We start from the raw sequence: 16521 nt of genomic DNA, 5'->3' as shown, positions 1-16521 counted from the left end.
GGGACAGCCCCAGGCAGCCAGTTTTGGGCCTTACCTTGAGGGTGGCCCCAGCTGTCTCTGCCAGGGGCTGGGAACAGGCAGCATTTTCAGGGGTTCTGGGGACTCCCAGTAAGCTGGACCCCGTGTCTCCAGGCTCCTTTGGGCTCTGGCCTTGTGGAGGAAAGCTGAGGCTACAAGTCTCAAAAGGGTCTAGAAAAAGTCCAGGGTCAGACATGACTCCAGCCAGGAAGGAGCAGGCAGAAAAGCAGGCGGCATTTAACCACCAGGCTTCACAGAAGCTGGCGTTGCTGGCTTTAGAACACTTTGAAGATCTGGGCCTGTGTTCCCCCTGGCATCAGTCAGCCTGCGTGGAGCGGAGTCCCTTATGCAGCTGAGGCCCAGACCCGGGCCAGGGGCCCAGCCACACCCAAGTGGGCTCTGCCTCTTACACTGTGGGGCCTACCCCTTCCTCAGCCCACCTCAAGGGTAGCAAAGGCCAAAAAGGTGGCCTGGGTAAAGTGCCCAGTACACCCTGGACTCAGACTCTGGCCTGCCCACCCAAGGGAACAGGCCTGGGTGGGCGGTCTGGCTGTTATCACCGCTGTCCTATGGCAAAAATGATCGGGGCAAAGCTGATGGTGGTGGCAGGCGTGACTTGAAGTGGCCCCCAAGCCCGGCCAGCCCTGGCTTCCGCGGGTCCCCGGGCGGCGACTTCGGCCTCCCTACGGTCCCCAGAGGGCGCTGCGCCCTCATGTCTCCTGGAGCAAACCGAAAGTCGCCGGGGCCACGCGGGGCGCAGTGGCGCGTGGGGCGCTGCCCGGGAAGCCAGGCGTTGGGGAGCCTTCACCACACGCTCTGTCTGGGGCCGCCGGGAAAAGCGCCGCCTGCTCGCCCCCGTGCGTACCCCGAGCAGCGGCGCCAAAGCCTGGGGCGGGGGTGGGGGGTCTCCCGGGGGCGTGCCCTGGACAGGGGTCTCCAGTCCGCCGGTTTGCTGGCCCCGACCCGGAGGGCCGGCGGGGCGCGCGGGCCGCGTGCAGCCGCGGAGGGGGTGTCCTGGCGCGCGGGCCGTCGGGGAAGCGCGGGGGCGGGCACGCTGCGGAGGGCGGGGGCCGAGCTTATAAATGCCCGCGGGCCGAGCAGGAGGGAGGGAGGCGCGGAACAGCCGTCCGGCCCTGCTTGGCCTCCGCGAGCCGCCGAGAGCTGCGCCGCGCCGCGGGGAAGGCTACCACCGGAGCGGGCGCGGGCCCCGACCGTCGACACCGGCGGCGCGCGGCGAGACCCGGACCGAGGAGGAGGAGGGGAGCACGGGGGCGCTCGGGGCCCTGCCGGCCCACCGGGGTGCTGGCCGCGGCGCGCGGCACGTGCGGCGACCCGCCCAGTGCGCCATGGCGCGCCCGCTCCGGGTGCCCCGCGCCGCCCCGTAGCGCCGCGGCGGCAGAGCGACCTCCGGCCGGCACCGCGGGCCCCCCGGGCATGGAGCCGCACGTGCTCGGCGCCGTCCTCTACTGGCTGCTGCTGCCCTTCGCGCTCCTGGCTGGTGAGTGGGGGCGGGCTCGGGGCCGGGCCGGGGGCTGCGTCCCCGCTCCCCACTTCCCGGAGAGGCGGGCCGTGCGCGGGCGGCGCGGAGTTTCCCGGGACGCGCGGCCCTCGGCACCCGCATTCCAGAGGCATGAGAGCGCCGGGCGGCCGGGGCCCCCGTCCGAGCGCCGGGTCGGGAGGGTGCGGCGGGGAGGGGAGCTGGCACCCTGGCACCCTCGGGTGCGGGCCGGCGAACGCCGCTGGTGCCTCCGCGGGGCGCGCGGGGTCGGGTCACCGGGACCGGATTGCTTGCCCTCGGGGAAGGGCTGGAGCGGTGGGGAGGGGACGCGGATCTCTTTTTCTCTGTCATGTTAAAAAAAAAAAAAAAAAAACAACGAAAAGCGCAAATTGCATCATGACTTCCTGACCAATCTGGGAGAAGGCGGGCTTCCTGCCTGGATAAGTTTGATCTGGAACCTCCGGAGCAGAACTAACGGTGGTGGCCTGGGCCCGGCTCCCCACCCTTCCCCTCCCCGTTCCCCGCGCGCAGCCGGACTGGGGCAGGCTTAACCTGGAAAAAAGCGTTGGGGTTGCTCCCCGCCCTTGCCCCGTCCTGGCTCACCCCTCTGGTCTCTAGGGCTCCGGGAGGGGCCTGGCCGGCTGTGCCCGGGGCCAGGGGAGGGAACGCCTCAGGAGGCTCCAGGGTGCAGGGTCCCCTTCCTGCCCGTTTGTCGGTGCCCTTTCCGGAAGTCAGGTCGTAGTGGTTCTCAGGGCGCAAAGACCTCCCACCTGCACCCCTCCCAGCCTCCCTGTGCCCGGGGCATAGTGCCCAGGGCTCATAACGCCCTTTGCCTGGCCCTTGGCGCCCTCCACGGGGACTGTCTCTGCTGGGTGTGAGCTGGAAAAGCAGTCTGATCACATTAACTCACGGAAACAAGGAGCGGTTCGCATTGTGAGACTAGGGTGGAAGTCTGTCGGGCTGTGTGTTTGTGTGGGTTTATTCTGAAAGCCTGCTAAATCGCTCCAGGTAGGCCTCTGCCAACTTCTGTTGTGGGTGGGAGCAGGCTCCCAGTGGCCCAGGAATTGGAGGGGGGGGTGGTCAGCAGGCTGTACTGCAGCCCCCAGACAGACTGTGTTTTGATTTATAACAGAGAAAGGTGGGGATACCGGAAAATGTTCAGGACAGGAATCAATGAAAACCATTGAGGCTGGAGGGGAGGGTCTGAGTCAGCCCTGTGTGGACAGAAGCATGCGGAATCTGCCCGGGGCACAGGGCCATCTGGGCTGTGCGCTGTGGTGGCCTGTCTGCCTCCTCCTGCCTCAAGAAAGCCCAACGTGCAAACGCATTGGACAGACCCAGCTGGAGGTCAAACTTAGCAGCCAGGGAGGGGGCGGGTAAGCTCTCAAAGGCACAGGCTCACCTCTGTCACTGTGCACCGCGCCTCAGCCTGGCCTTTGCAGATGGGAAGAAAATTAGGGCTCCTTCCTGGAGGGCGCCTCCTCCCACTGGTGCACCTCGTGCAGGGTCGGCAAGCCTTTCCTGTAATGGGCCAGGTGTAAATATTCTCACATCACACTCTTCTGATATGCTTTCCAACCATTAAAAAATGTAAAAACCACTCCTAGCTGGTGGGTTGTACCAAAATAAGTGGCAGGGCAGGTTCAGTACGAGGGTTAGGTTGACACCAAGAGTTAATTAAGTCAAGGGTCCCGTCCAGGGCTGTCTGGCTCTTGGCTGCCCCCCACCCGAGTGGTCAGGGGGCCTCGTTCTCTGGAGGTGGGGGGTGGTGCCGGCCAGGGGTTCCAGCTGGGCCCAGTTGGAATCACCTGGAGAGCATTTCGCATACTGATGACTAATTCACTCTACACGTTTCTCAGTGTTTCTGTAAACTTAAAACTGCTCCCAAAATAGTCTATTAATTTTTAAAAACCTGATGTCCGGGCCTATGCCCACACTGATTCTTCGCCTGGGTGTGGGGCTTGGCGTTCAGCTTTTCTTATGCTTTGGGGGAGGGAGGGTAGCATGGGTGAGAGCCCTGCCTGGTGACACCTGAGACTCCTGCCCCGGCTCTCCAGGCCTGGGCATGGGCTGCTTCCAAGGGATGAGGGATGCTAGACACCCTGCTGATGGCAAGGCCCAGCTGCCCAACAGGAGGTGGAAGGTTTTTGCTCTGCTTTCTGGGCACCCCCTCACTCGGATAAGCCTTGGCTGAGATGGTTAGTTCTGCAGTGTTTTGGAAGCAAGGGGTGGGTGCTAGGTAAGGCCTTCAGCAGACATTAGGCAGATGTGCACCCTGAGCTGGCTCAGGCAGTGGCTGCCGTGAGAGTCTGAGTCACCCCGAGGTGCCTCTCGCCACTTCCCATGCAGGATTACTACCCTAAAAGCCTGACTGCACCCCCAGCCCACCCGGGGAAAGGCCTCACGTGGCTCACCTGTCATCCCTGCAGCTCTGGGAGTCAGGTCCCAGAGCTGGAAGTTCTAGAGAGATGTCAGGGCAGCGTGTTTTGTAATTCCTGAGGAACAGGCCATGCCTTGTGCCTCTTGACCAAACAGGGGCAGCCAGAAACAAACATTCCCAGAAGGCAGGTGGGCGGACTGGTAACCACGTCACTGACACAGGACGGCAGCCTGCCTCCTGCCAGGAGGATGCCCACTGCACCCGGGGGCGCCACCTGCGCCAGACTGATGGTCACTGGGGAGTGCTGCCCTTTTGAGAGGGGCTGTTTCCTCTTCTCACCACCATTGCCTTGGCGCACTGGCAGGGAGGCCGCCAGAGGACAGGGCTCAGGGATGGCAGGCTGGTGGCAGTGCGGGTCTGAGAGCCCAGCCTTCGCAAAGTAACCCCTCGGGGCCACGCTGTGCTGTGTTCCCAGCAAGAAGGGCTCCCAGAGCCCAGTGGCTGTGGAGCTGATGGTCCCGCTCTCCTCCGGGGCCTTGGGGAAGGGGTGCCTGCTCCCTGCCAGCCCTAGTAAGGCTGAATGAGTCAGCAGGTCCTAGGTGCCCTGGTGACAGGCCCCTGGGGTGGTGTGTGTGTGTGAGGGGGACTGGGTCTGCCCAGGGACTGAGGACGGGTTGCCTGTGTTCGCCCCAAGGCGCTCATCCCACTGGCAGCCAGGGCGCCCCGCAGAGGAAGTTCCTGGCTGGGGTGGGAGCAGTGCCCCCGGGTCCTGGCCCCAGGGCTGCTTCCTGGGCGGTGCCTCCCCTTCTGACAGGGCACTAAATTTGCTTTCAGTGCTCAGAGATGGAGAGGAAGAAGAGTGGCCTTTCCTCCGCTTGATGGGCCATCAGCTCCGGGTGCCGCCAGTGTGAGCCTCCTGCCCCAGGAAGCCTCTCCTGTCCACTCTGGAGAAGGCCCCTGTTCCTTAGAACTCAGCCAAATGTTGGTTGGCCTTTTCTTTGTTACCTGTTTTGGAAGTATATAGACATTTTCACGTGGATTCTATTTTATGTAGATTTTTCCTTCCCACCCCCAAAGCAGTCTTTCACTTCCTTGTGGTAAAGACCTGAAGCCTCACAGCAGCAGGTCACTGGGCAGCACTGGCCGGCCGGGCACCAGACCCTCCAGCAGCTGTCCCGGAGTTCCTCCGGGAAACAGGGTGGCCCTCAGCCCTGCCCCTCGGCCTGGGGCTGTCCTGGAGAGGTGAGGGGCCGGCAGGACTACCTGCCCCAAGCCTTAGCTCTGGGCCACTCTTGACCTCTGAACTGCTCCAAGGTTAGCCTGTTTCCTGGGTGAGGAACCTGCCGGCTGGGGTGAGTCGTCACAGCTGTGCCGGGGTGAAGCTGAGGGTGAGCTCCCCGCCCTCCCTCCCAGGGCAGGTGAGCCTGTACGTCTGGCAGGACGTTAGCTGCGGGAGGATGAGCTGGGGCCTGGCCAACCTTTCAGGAGGGTCTGTGGACGGCTGCCGCTGCCCTGCTCTGAATGTGCTGCGCCCTCACCTCTCTCTCTCTGGTCTCAGTTTCTTCACCTGTAAATGAGGCAATAAAAGCTTGCAGGCCGCTCCCAGGTCTCTGATCTCTTGGTTTCTACAGCTCCAGATGAGGGTGGGGTGGGGCAGCCCTCCCACGCGGAATCCTGGTGGGCGGGCAGCCCTAGAGTGCCTGCCCAGATGTGCCAACCGGCTGGCCTAGGCGCTGGCAGCCAGTGGCCGGCCGGGTCGGACCTCCAGGGAGCCGTGTGGAAGGGGCCGCCTGACACTGGGGCCCTGTGCACACAGGGCTGCCCAGCCAGCCGCAGGCAGTCCCCAGGAACCGGGAGAGGAGGAGCCCAGGGCCAAGGGTGCCAGCAGCCTGGCCCCCACCACCCGCCCACCACACACCACGCGTGCGCAGCCCGGCTCCTGTATGCTCCCGTGGGAACTTTTCCCTTCTCCCAAACTCATTCGAGCAGTCTCTGGTCCAGGCCTCGCGGGACTGCTCTGTGCAGGAGCCAGGAGTCTAGGTTCTGGTCCAGGGCCAGGGGTGGGGTGGCTGGGGCCCATCCTTCTGCCTTCATAACCAGGCTGAGGCTTTCACAGCTGTAAAGAGACGACTGAGTCCCCCCAGCCCCCAGGGTTTGGGTTCTGTAAGACCTTTGCTGTGTTTATTCATCGCAGCACTGTGCTACTGAGCACAGATGGGAAAGAAACAGTGCCACAAACAGTGCCATACAGAAAGGGGTCCCCAACTGATGCCACACACAAGGCGAAGCTGGGCAGGGCTGGGCAGGTGGGCGAGTGCCAGGTGGGGCCCGGTCTGCCGGAGGGAGAGACATTGGTGGCCAGGCTGGGGAGGGGGCAAAGAAGGCAGCCATAGAGCCGCAGCCCCCAGGGTGGGGTCCTCTGCCCCTCAAAGGGGCTGGGTGGGGGCCCTGGTGGATGGGGGTCCTGGGGGGAGTGCTGCATTTCCTTCTAGACTTCAGTCCCTTGCTGGTGGCCTGGTGGGGCGGGGGAGTGGCGGAGCTAGAAGGACCTGAGGCTTGATGCCGCCGACCTGCTTTGAATTTTTATTTTGCTTTAATTACACAAGTAAAATGAATGCGTTTGATAAGACTTAGGAGTTCAGTCAGTTAAGATTATGTTTCCTCTGAAGCCCTGAAGCCTGCAGGTCCCCTGTGCTCACGAGGAGGCCTAGTTTGTGGGAGAGGGTGGGACAGGTAGCCGCTGCTCTGGCCGAAGCAGAGGTATCTGCCGGGTGTGCCGCCACAGCCCCTCCGTGCCTTCTGGCCGGCGTCCTCGGTCCCCATGTGCCCACTCGGGGGGTCTCGTCACTCCAAGTCTTTGGACTGCAGACAGCACTGCCCATGAGCAGTGCCTCTGGGGGCAGGAGGGGATCAGGAGCCCCCGTTCTGCAAATGAGCAGCAAGGCTGCGGCCTGTACTTGGCGGGCGCTAGGAGAGCTGTCCGGAGCTTGAGGGGCAGTGCTCTGTGCCTAGACCAGCCCCCAGTGACCCTAGGGCACCCTCAGGCCACCCACATCCCTGCAGGCCTCTGGGGGCCTTGCTGAGTGGGTGGGTCAGTTTTCTGGTGTGTTTTAAAAACTTAATTGCTAGGTTTCCTCTAACGGCCGGCTGTTTTCCAGGCTGCAATCTGCCTGCTGTTTTTCTCCATGAGTATATATAGCCGGGCCACTTCTCCATCCCAGCACAGGCTAAAGAGGGCCTGGCCTCTTCAGTCGCCTCCTGCGGTTTTCTTTGCCAGCAAATGGGTGGCTGCAATGGGCCCAAGTGGCCTGTCGGGGGGCAGGCAGGGGCGGTGGGGAAGAGCTGCCCCTCGCAGGGGCTGTGGCTGGCGAGGCTGTGGCCCGCAGGGCCCAGGTGTGTTAGGCCTGCCCCTCCTTGCTCTCCTGAGGCCCCTGCCTTCAGGCAGCCTTCCCGGGGATCCTCTGTGGGAAGACAGAACAAAAGTGCTATGGAAACAGAGTCTTGGGGCCTGCAGGGGCCACCGAAGGGGGGAGCCGGGTCCGGGCAGGTGACCCTCTGAGGGAGAGCCGCCTCTCATTCACTCCCTCCCTTTACTGGATTCCTGTTTACTGTTAAAGTGCCACTTAAACCAACAGATCCTTACAGAACGTTAAAGGGAGGTTTTAAAAGGGGGAGGAAGCCCGCGGCGGCTGCCCTGACTCAGCTGTCTGCCCAGCCCTTTCTCTCCCGCCTGTGGGTGGCCTGGGACGGCCCTGGCCATCAGGACGGGGGCACCCGCGGGGGCTTGCGGGCGCCGGGTTTTGTGCTGCGCGTATGTCTCCCCTCCTGTGGGGCCTCTTGCGCCCTCAGGGAGGGGCAGGTCTCCCGACTGAGCGAGCCCACCGTGTGGGGACGGGCACCCGGCAGGCTGGCAGGGAGATCTCGGTCCCCGCTCAGCGGCTCCCCGCCCCGCTCAGCGCCGGCCCTCCAGTACCGGTTCTGGGGCATCCGTGTGCCCCTGCCACTTGGTCCGTCTGTTCTGTTGGTGGTTCTGCGAGGCTGCTAGTTACTCACGTCTCTGCGGACACACTTCAGTTGCATTCACGCCTACGCACGCGCGTCGCTGCGGGTCCAGGGGGCGTGACTGAGGGTCCAGGGGGCAGGGCTGGCTGGCGGGCAGGGCTGGGCGCAAGGCCAGGTTCGGCCGGTTCTGGCCTGACACGTGTCTTCTGCACTGTGATCCGCAGCACTGCTGCCACTGCTGGTGACCTCTGACGTCTCCTGTGATGTGTCTCAAAGGTCTCCACTCACTTCTAAAAGTTGGGTTGTCTTGACTTGTGGCTGGTGGAGATTCCTCGTGGACCCCAGATGCCAGCTCTGTCCCAGCTGCTCACTGGTTCTGATTGTTCTCCCACTGGCGTCAGCTGAGGGCACTGCGTGGTGCAGCAGCCGTGGCCTGGCAGCGTGGCAGCCTGGCGCGTGGCAGCCTCAGTGCTTCCTGAGAGGGGTCTCCTGATTGCCCCCTGCCCCTCTCTGGTCCCCCCCAGGACTGCCGCCTGCCTGCTCCTGTCCTTAGTGCCAGCACGGCTGGGACTGCTGTGTGGCCTCCGCTGGGCTGCCTGCTGGTGAACTGGGTGCCATTCAGCTGTGGCAAGTGATGGTCTGGGTATCCCGACGTCCTGTCCCCTGTTGCTCCCAAGGACACATGAGCACCTCGTGTGCCACCTGCCCCTCGCCCCAGGCAAACTCCCTGGAGCTGGACCGCCAAGCCCACGCTTGCTGACGTGGGCACAGCCTGGCCCTCTGTGTTGGGCCTCTGGGGAGCCCTGTGTGGACCTCGCTCTCGCCACATGTGCCCCCCAATGAGCACCCCAATGAGCACCGCCTAGGCCCTAGGCCTTGTTCTGTCCAGATGGCACCTCACTCAGCTGTGCTAACTGCCTGCTCCCTCTCCATCCTCGTGCCCAGCTGGGCCTGTTTCCTCATGCCCTGCGGGGAGATGCCGCTTGCCTCCGCGGGCCAGGTGGGGGAGTGGGTCCGTCTTCCCTGCCTGCTCCTTCCCTTCCTTGCTGCTGCTTATGTGGCCAGGGAAGCGGGCGTTGGCAGAGGCCGTGCAGTGTCCCATGCTACTGCTGGAGGCTGGGTTCCCTGATGCTCAGGGTCTTGGAGGGCACGCCCACCCTGCCGGCTCTGAGCCCTGCCTGGTGACCGTCCTATCCCGCTGCAGGAGCGCATCCCAGCCCTTATCAGAGAGCACAGACCTTCCTAGCCTGGGAGACGTGGCCACAAAGGGCCCTAATCTCCGAAGGTCAGAAGTGGGGGCTGGTGGTACCAAGGGACTTGTGGGGACGTGGGTGATCAGGGACAGAGGCCCTGTGCTGGCCCAGGGTGGCACCTGTGGGGGCCCCCATGGGGCAGCCTTACTGCCCTGGGAGCCGGTACCTGTGCTCGTTTGCTCTGCGTCCTTGTCAGGGACCATTCCTGCCCCAGTTTCCTCATTCTGGCAAATGCACGGATAACGTGACATCATGAGTGAGACAGGCCAGCACAGAAGCAGAACGTCGGAGCGTCGTCTGGCCTGGAGGTAGCTCCATGCGGGGTCGAGGCCCTGGGGGGTGAGTGGTGCGCTTGGGGTCCAGTGTCCCTCTGTCCTTTGCCCATGGACGCCAGAGGGATGCTGGGCGCACAGCGGCCAGGCCCAGCAGAAGGTGGCACCCACCCGCCAGCATCTGGCCGTCCATCAGGCCCAGCCCTGCCAGACTCTGGGGGAACCTCCGGAGTGGCCTTCGACCCCTGGCGTTGCAGGTGGAGACGCTCCAGCTTCGGGGGGTGGGGGTGACTTTCCTCCATTCTTCCAGAGTGAGGCCTGGCTCTCGGCCCCGCATGGAGAGTCCCTGCCCTGCTCACGGCGTGTCAGGCCCCTCCCCGCCACCCCATCTCCCCCCAGTCCCCAAACTGGGTGGGCAAGCCTCCCGTCCCACGGTGCCTTCTTAAACTGGGGGGCTCCTGCCCCACCTCCTCTCAGTTTCCTGGCAAGAGGAAGGGGTGAAGGGCTGGAAGCCAAGTTCCTCACCAGGGCCAGGGCGGGGGATGCTGCCCTGGAAGCCTGCTGTGGATCTGAGGACCCAGCAGGGAGGAGGCCCCCGACCCCAAGGGCACGAGGCAGTTAGAGGAGTCACTGCTGCCCCCAGAGGGGGCTCCCTCCGGAAGGCCCTGGGCTGAGCGGGCTGTGGTACATTCCAGAGCCCGGGAGACACAGCAGGCCTCCGAGGGGCTGACACCTCATGGGCGTCCTCAGGAGGCCTGCAGGCCGAGGCTTTGGGGATGAGATGGGCCCTGTGGGGGAGGGCAGTGCTGCCAAAGGGCAGGGCAGGCGCGTCTGGCCGGAGGAGCTTCAGGCCTTTGTACCAGGTGACTGAGGGATGTGGGTAGGAGCTCTCAAGGGTCAGCGATGGTGTGGGGTCCCTGGAACAAGCATCTGGAGCGCCGTGCTGCCCCGTACAGGCCGCCAGACCCGTGGGTGAGGCCTCGTGTGTGAGCACAGGCCCTGGGGCTCGGCTCCACCTGTCCGTGGCTGCTGGTGAGCTGGGGCTGGTCTCCCCACCCAGCTGTCCTCAGCGGGGGTCTGCTGCTTGCTTCCCCCTTCCAGACAGTCCTGGCTGTGCTGCTGGGCGCCTTGGAGCAAATTGCTCAGCCTCTCTGAGCCTGGAACTCTCCACCTCCTGGAGCGGGGCTGCCGGGGGCAGGACCGCTGGAGCTGGGCGTCCAGCACTGGCTCCCCTTCCCCTGGGGACCATCTGTGCTGTGAGAGTGGGGCCTGCCCTGCTTGGCCGTGTGGCCCTTGGGGTGACCCGCCAGGTGACGTGGGTGGAAGCACCTCAAGGGGTTGCCCTGCGTGCAGGTGGGGATGGGGCCGCCCTTCCCGTGATCTAGTTTTAGGTGTGACGACTGGCCTCTTAAACACCGCCTCTTGGGGCACAGGGCTGCCCGTCATCCTGAAGCTGTCAGGGTGCGGTGCCCACCACCGCTGGGCACTTTAATTAAGGATCTCGTCACCAAAGCCCCCAGGCCTGAAGGGGCCTCCTGGTGAGGAACCAGGTGCAGAGGCCGGGCCTGGTGGGGCTGGGGACTGAGGACGGTGCTTCAACCCTGTTCAGCCGGGTCTCAGGCCGGGACAGCAGCGGAGGCACCATCTGGCCAACTTGGTGGGCTGCTGGCAGGGTCCCGGAGGAAGGGAGTGGCCCCAGTGGCCACGTGCCCCTGCGCACGGCATGGAGCCCTGGTGTGGTGGGCGCCCACCCCGTCTGTCCTGGCTCAGCGTGTCAGCAATGGGGGGAATGTTTTCCGGTGCCTCCCCGAGGAGGGGCATATGGACCCCTTGCCACCCCCTGCCCTGTCACCAGCCTTGGCCAGGAAGCCCCAGGGTAGAGGGCTCAGCCTCCCGGGGCAGCTGCCTGCTCTCAGCACGGGGCTGGAAGTCAGCTGCCGGAAGGATCGACACAGAGGGGCCCGGAGCGCCCGGCACATGGCCACCGAGCCCCTAGGATCCCAACAGGGCCTGGGCAGGAGTCACAGAATCAGCTTGAGAATAAGCAAGTGCCCAGTGCCCAGCTGGGGAGGACAAACCAGAAGTCAGCCATGGGGCCGTGTCGCCAGCCACATCAGGCTGGCCTCTGCACGGAGGCCTGGGCATGCTCCCGCGGGAATGCATTGGGTTGCCTGGAGCCTGCAGTCGGGCTCCCGCAGGGTCCGGCCAGGCCCCGACTTCAGGGATGCGTGCCTCTGGCCGGCAGAGGGGTGGGGAGGGACCCCAGCGTGAGGGTGTCTGTGGGGGCGTGTCCCTGGCCTCGAGGAACTGTCCTCTTGGGAGAGACACCCTGGCCAATGTCTCCCAGAGGAGCCTTTGGCTCTCAGAAGTGCAGGAGTGCCACCCTGGGTGGGCGTGAGCAAGTGCTGGGGTTAATAAAGGGGGCAGTGCTGGTACCCAGACCACGCGGTCAGGGCCTGTGCTGAGCCGCCGGCAGCTCCCCTGGGGCGTCCTGCTCGGCAGCCTCTGTGGCGCTTGGGGTTGGTGTCCCCATTTTACAGGTGAGGAAGCTGAGGCTCAGAGGGGCCACACAGCCTGTAGAAGTGGAGCCGGGCCTCAGGCCCAGGCAGTCTGGTTCCAAAGCCGAGCCCTGTGGCCGCAGGGCCAGGAGCCAGCAGTGGATCCTCAAAGCTGCTGGCATCCCTGGCGCTTTCTGAGTCGCTCATCGTGGGTGACAGGTGCCCTCCAGCAAGTTGGCATGGCCTTCCGGGAGCAGGGTCCAGCTCACATGGTGGTGGGCGGATGAGGCTGGCCGCTCTCATCGCCTGGAGGGGTCCCCGGAGACGGGGGGGTCGAGGGCCGGGGCCGGGGGGCGGCTCTGCGCCGGGCGTGGCGCTGGCAGGGCGCAGGCTCTGCCGCTTAGGGCCAGGGAGGCCTTGCCTTGTGGGGACCCCTTCCTCGGCCTCTCGGGACCCCTGCGGACGTGTGCTGCTCGCTTCGCTGTTAGGAATTAGATTAGTTTTCCATAAAAACAGGATGTGGTGGCGAGCCTGTAATGTTGTCCCCGCTCTTATGCCTCTTTTTCCAGGAACTGAATGTATAGCTTTAGCCAGGACTGCCCTGTCCCCGGCCACCGCCTCCCCCAGGGTGCAGGGAAGGCTCTCTGCTCTTAAGTGGCTGCTCGGTCGCGTCTGTGCCCCTCTGGGGAGCTGGTTCCCTGCCAGAGCCGGCACCCTAGCGGTGGGGACTCCTCCCGCGGGGGTCCAAGAGCACAGCATGGGGGAGGGGCTGCGCGGCGCCCTCTGGGAGTCCGCCAGGCTGGGCAGACCCTGGGCTATGGGCTGTGCCTCTGCAGAACTGCGGCGGCTCGAGGTCCACTGTGCAAGCCTGGGCTGGGGGCCCATTGACTTTGGGTGGGGAGAGCTGGGCGGGGCATGGGGACGCTTTAGGAAGGGGTCCAGCAGCCACAGAGCCTTAGGCATGCATGGGAAGGTTGGGACGTGTGAGGGAGTGTGGGCCTTGTCCTGCGGGGGACCCGAGTGCAGAGAGGAGCCGGGGGCTGAGCTGCAGTGCCCTGGGCCCCCCTCCCTGCTCAGAGTCCTGAGGGGCTGCTGCCCGCGATTAAGGCCAGCTCTGCCACTCACTGACCAGAGGCTTTGGCTTATGACCTGCAGGGACCTCCCCTCCTCTGTGGGCAGACAGCAGTGGGACCCCCGCCTTCACCGTGGCTTGCTGTCCAAGTGCAGGCCCTGGAGCCGTGGCTGAGGGCTGGTGGCTCTGCCCTCAGCGGGCACCTGAGAGAGATGGTGGGTGGGGAGCAGGGATTTCCAGCAACACTGACCCCTCCCTGCTCAGCCACTTGGCGGTGGGCTCAGGCTTCATGCCTCAGTGTCCACGGAGGGCGAAAGCCCCAGGCCTGCGTCTGCTGAGGGTCATGGCCTGCCCCCTTCCACCCTCTTCCCGGGCCTCCAGGCTTGTGCCTCCGGCAGGTCCACCTCGGTGAGGCAGCCGGGCCCTCCGTGTTCTGGTCTCTTGGGAACTGGGAGTGGCCAAGATGGGCTCGTGGGCTCCTGGGCCTGTGGTGCTCCGAGGTGGGCACAGGGTCTGGCCTCGGAAGGCCCGTGTGCTTGGAAGTCACTTCGGTTCCTCCGGCTCCAGGCAGTCCAGAGCCAGCAGCCTGGAAGCCCCGGAGTGCCCAGGATGGAATTCCAGAACGCAGAAGTGACTCTTTCCTGGAAGGATGTCCCGAAATTCTTGAGTGTTTTTTTCTAGAGGAGGGGAGAGGAATTGTGGGGAGATAAGCAGAGGGCAGTTCAGCTCAGCCAGTGAAGTTTAAGACACTGAAATACACCCTGGCTGGAGAGACGATACCCCGAGGGAACGAACTATTATCGCTTTCTGTGCTTTTCTGCATCTAAACACCTTTTGAAAATGAAGGGTGGTGAGTGTCACATGAGCCGGGCAGCAACCTTCCGTGCAGAGGAGAAAATACTGCCTACTCTGGGCCGGTTGGAGCCAGGGGTCAAGCCTGGCGAGGCCGTGGCCACGTGGCCAGGGCTGTGCGGTCACCCCCTGCGTGTGGATGCCCAGAGCGGCTGCTGGGTTTGTGTTCCAGGGGCTGGTTTCCGGGGGTGGGGCCAGGCTGGTTGTTATGAGCTGCTGGTGTTGATTTTTCCCCTGGTCACTTCACAAGCTTGTTGAATTTCCAGAAAATGTGTGGGGCCCCCAGCACCCTGCCTGCCCCAGCCCTGCAGCCACACAGCTGTCCAGAGCAGCCGCCTGGGCCCGGACCTCAGAAGCAGGCAGGCTGGTGCAGAACCTGGAAACTGGGCGGGTCAGTCAGGGCTCTCCAGAGACACAGCTGTGGAGTGTAGATGGACAGATGTGCCTTCTGTAAGGTGTATATGGACACACGTATTTATATGGGCACCCAGACCTGTGAGGGAGGGAGAATATTTGGTTCAAGGAATAGGCTCACCCAGCTGTGGGGCTGGCAAGTCTGAAATTTGTAGGGAGGCCCAGCAGGCCGGAAATTCGGGCAGGAGATGATGTTGCAATCTTGAGTCCAAATTCCGCAGGGCAGCAGGCTGGAGAATCCCTGCTTCCCCGGGGCCTCCGTCTGATTGGCTGTGGCCCACCCACGTTACGGAGGGTCGTGCGCTCTACTCATTCCCTGACTCGAATGCTAATCCCATCCAGCAGTATCCACAGATAAAATGAGCCACCGCAGCCAGCCGGCCCGTCGTAAGGCCCCCAGCCTGCCTGCTTCGGGGGAACGGGGTGTGCTGATCTGCAGGCCTGACCCAGAACTCAGCAGCCTCGCCCGGAAGGAGACACAAACCAGGCTCTCCAAGGACAGCGCCCTGAGGACCTGTCGCCGGCCCTCCCCTAGCCGTGCTTGCGCAGTCACACATTCGTGGCACGCCTTCAGGGCGGGCACCGTGCGGGGGCTGGCATCCCCGGGGAGCAGGATGCTCGTGGGACAAGGGCCCCGTCGTCCCGTTTCACTGAAGGGGAAACCGAGGCACCGGGGGCAGGTGGCGCAGAGACTGAAATGAACACAGTGAGGGCCACCCTCCCTCCTACTTGGCCTTCCTATGCTGTCCACTCAGCTCCCCCAGCTGAGGGGAAGTCAGGGCCCGCCCGCACCTGCCAGCAGGAGGTGGTCAGGTGGCATTCCTCCTGAGGTCCTGGGGAAGGGGCCCTGCTCTCCTGTGACCAGACTGGACAGGCTGAAAGGTTTGGGAGCTTGGCTGGCTGAGTCATAGGGCGGGGGCCTTGAGTCAGCACCCCAACACTGTGTCCTGGGCCCAGAGCTGGGGAGACATGCGCACCATGTCCGGGGTGGACCCCTACATTTGGAAAGGTGGCCCTGGCCCCAGGGGTGGCCCCTGAAAGGCCTGAGCAGTCCAGAAGCTCTTCAGAAGCCCGGGGTGCTGAGGGCCAGTCCTGACGTGGGTGCCATCTCTGTGCTCGGGTGAGGGTGGGATTGCAGGGAGGCAGCAGCCTGGGGGCCAGCGGACACGGTGGCCACCCTGCATTTAATGAGAAAGGGAGGTCCTTGCCCCTCAAGGGGGTCCCAGCTATGCCGTCAGGTTGGACGCCGCACGTGGGAAGACAGGCCATGACGAGTGCATGCTGGTGAGTAATCGTGTTGCTGCTCCGTCTGAGCTGGGAAAACGGCACGCCTGTTTCCTGCCGGCTCTCGAGGTGATCTTCTGGAGTGTGGGTTCCTGGAGGGTGTGCCACAGCAGAGGCTGTGGGGCCTGCCCCACCCGTCTGGGCGGGCCTGAGAGTCTGCATTGCCACCAAATTCCCAGGTGTGGCCGGGCAGCCCCACTTTGGGGACCGCAGCTCTGCAGTATGGGCCACGTTGAAATGTGTATGGTAAGAACTTGACGGGAAACACTGCCGCCTGCTGCTTGGCAGGGACCCTGGGGGGTTCCAGGCTCCCGTGACCAAGGTCCAGACTGTGTGTGTCTCGTTATGCTGTGCTGCTGGGGGGCTGGCTGCCCCTCCCGGGTCTCCTGCGAGTGCCCTGTGCGTGGCTACCCCAGGGCCTTTGCACTAGCCTTTCCTCTCTGGGACTTCCAGCCCCATGCTCCCTGCAAGGAGATGGCCTCCCTGGGGACTCATCTAAGCTGCACCGCTGGCTGGCTCCTGGGAGGGCTTTGTGCCCCCAGGAGACAGTGCACCCCAAGGGCAGACCTCTGGCTCCTTGATCCTCTGCGCTTCACCGGGTCTGCGACCGCACCTGACATGAGGGTCTGGTCCATGAGGGTGTGAACAGGGCCCTGCAGCCAAGGTGGCCCACGTCCTGACTCACTGCGCTGGCTGCCGGGGCTCGAATCCCAGCGACCGGCCGTCCTTTGTCCTTGGCTGGGGGATTGAAGGGCCACCCCTGCCCCGGCGCCTGGGCAGCTGCAGGTAGGGCTGCTGAGGGCAGGAAAGGCCCCCGATCTGGAGGTCAGGACTGGGTGAGTTCTGCGCGCGGGAGAGGCTTGTGGCGACCTGGGTGGACAGGCTGTGGCCCAGCTCAGGAGGGTCCCTGTTCCACAGCCACCGTTTCAGGTGCCACTGCCAGGCTGCCTCTGGGGAGCCTATCGCGGCAGTGAGCCT

The 16521-nt window shown here is 64.2% G+C and overlaps 1 protein-coding gene across 4 annotated transcripts in view; it reads left to right on the top strand.

Annotated features, from left to right (window-relative positions):
* Window positions 1–524: 524 nt before the first annotated feature.
* The window catches only part of PIEZO1 (piezo type mechanosensitive ion channel component 1), a 48832-nt gene continuing 32835 nt past the window's right edge, over window positions 525–16521 (top strand). For 2 of the 4 annotated variants that reach the window (XM_036924241.2, XM_036924240.2), the window contains exon 1: window positions 716–875. In XM_036924241.2, the coding sequence (XP_036780136.2) occupies window positions 731–875 (145 nt within the window). In that variant the 5' untranslated portion in view covers window positions 716–730. The other 2 variants (XM_036924239.2, XM_036924242.2) reach the window with 2 other exon arrangements.

This window comes from Manis pentadactyla, chromosome 15, assembly GCF_030020395.1.
Source record: "Manis pentadactyla isolate mManPen7 chromosome 15, mManPen7.hap1, whole genome shotgun sequence".
NCBI lineage: Eukaryota > Metazoa > Chordata > Mammalia > Pholidota > Manidae > Manis > Manis pentadactyla.
Note: the sequence above shows the minus strand (reverse complement) of the source record. Positions and strands in the feature narration are given on the sequence as shown.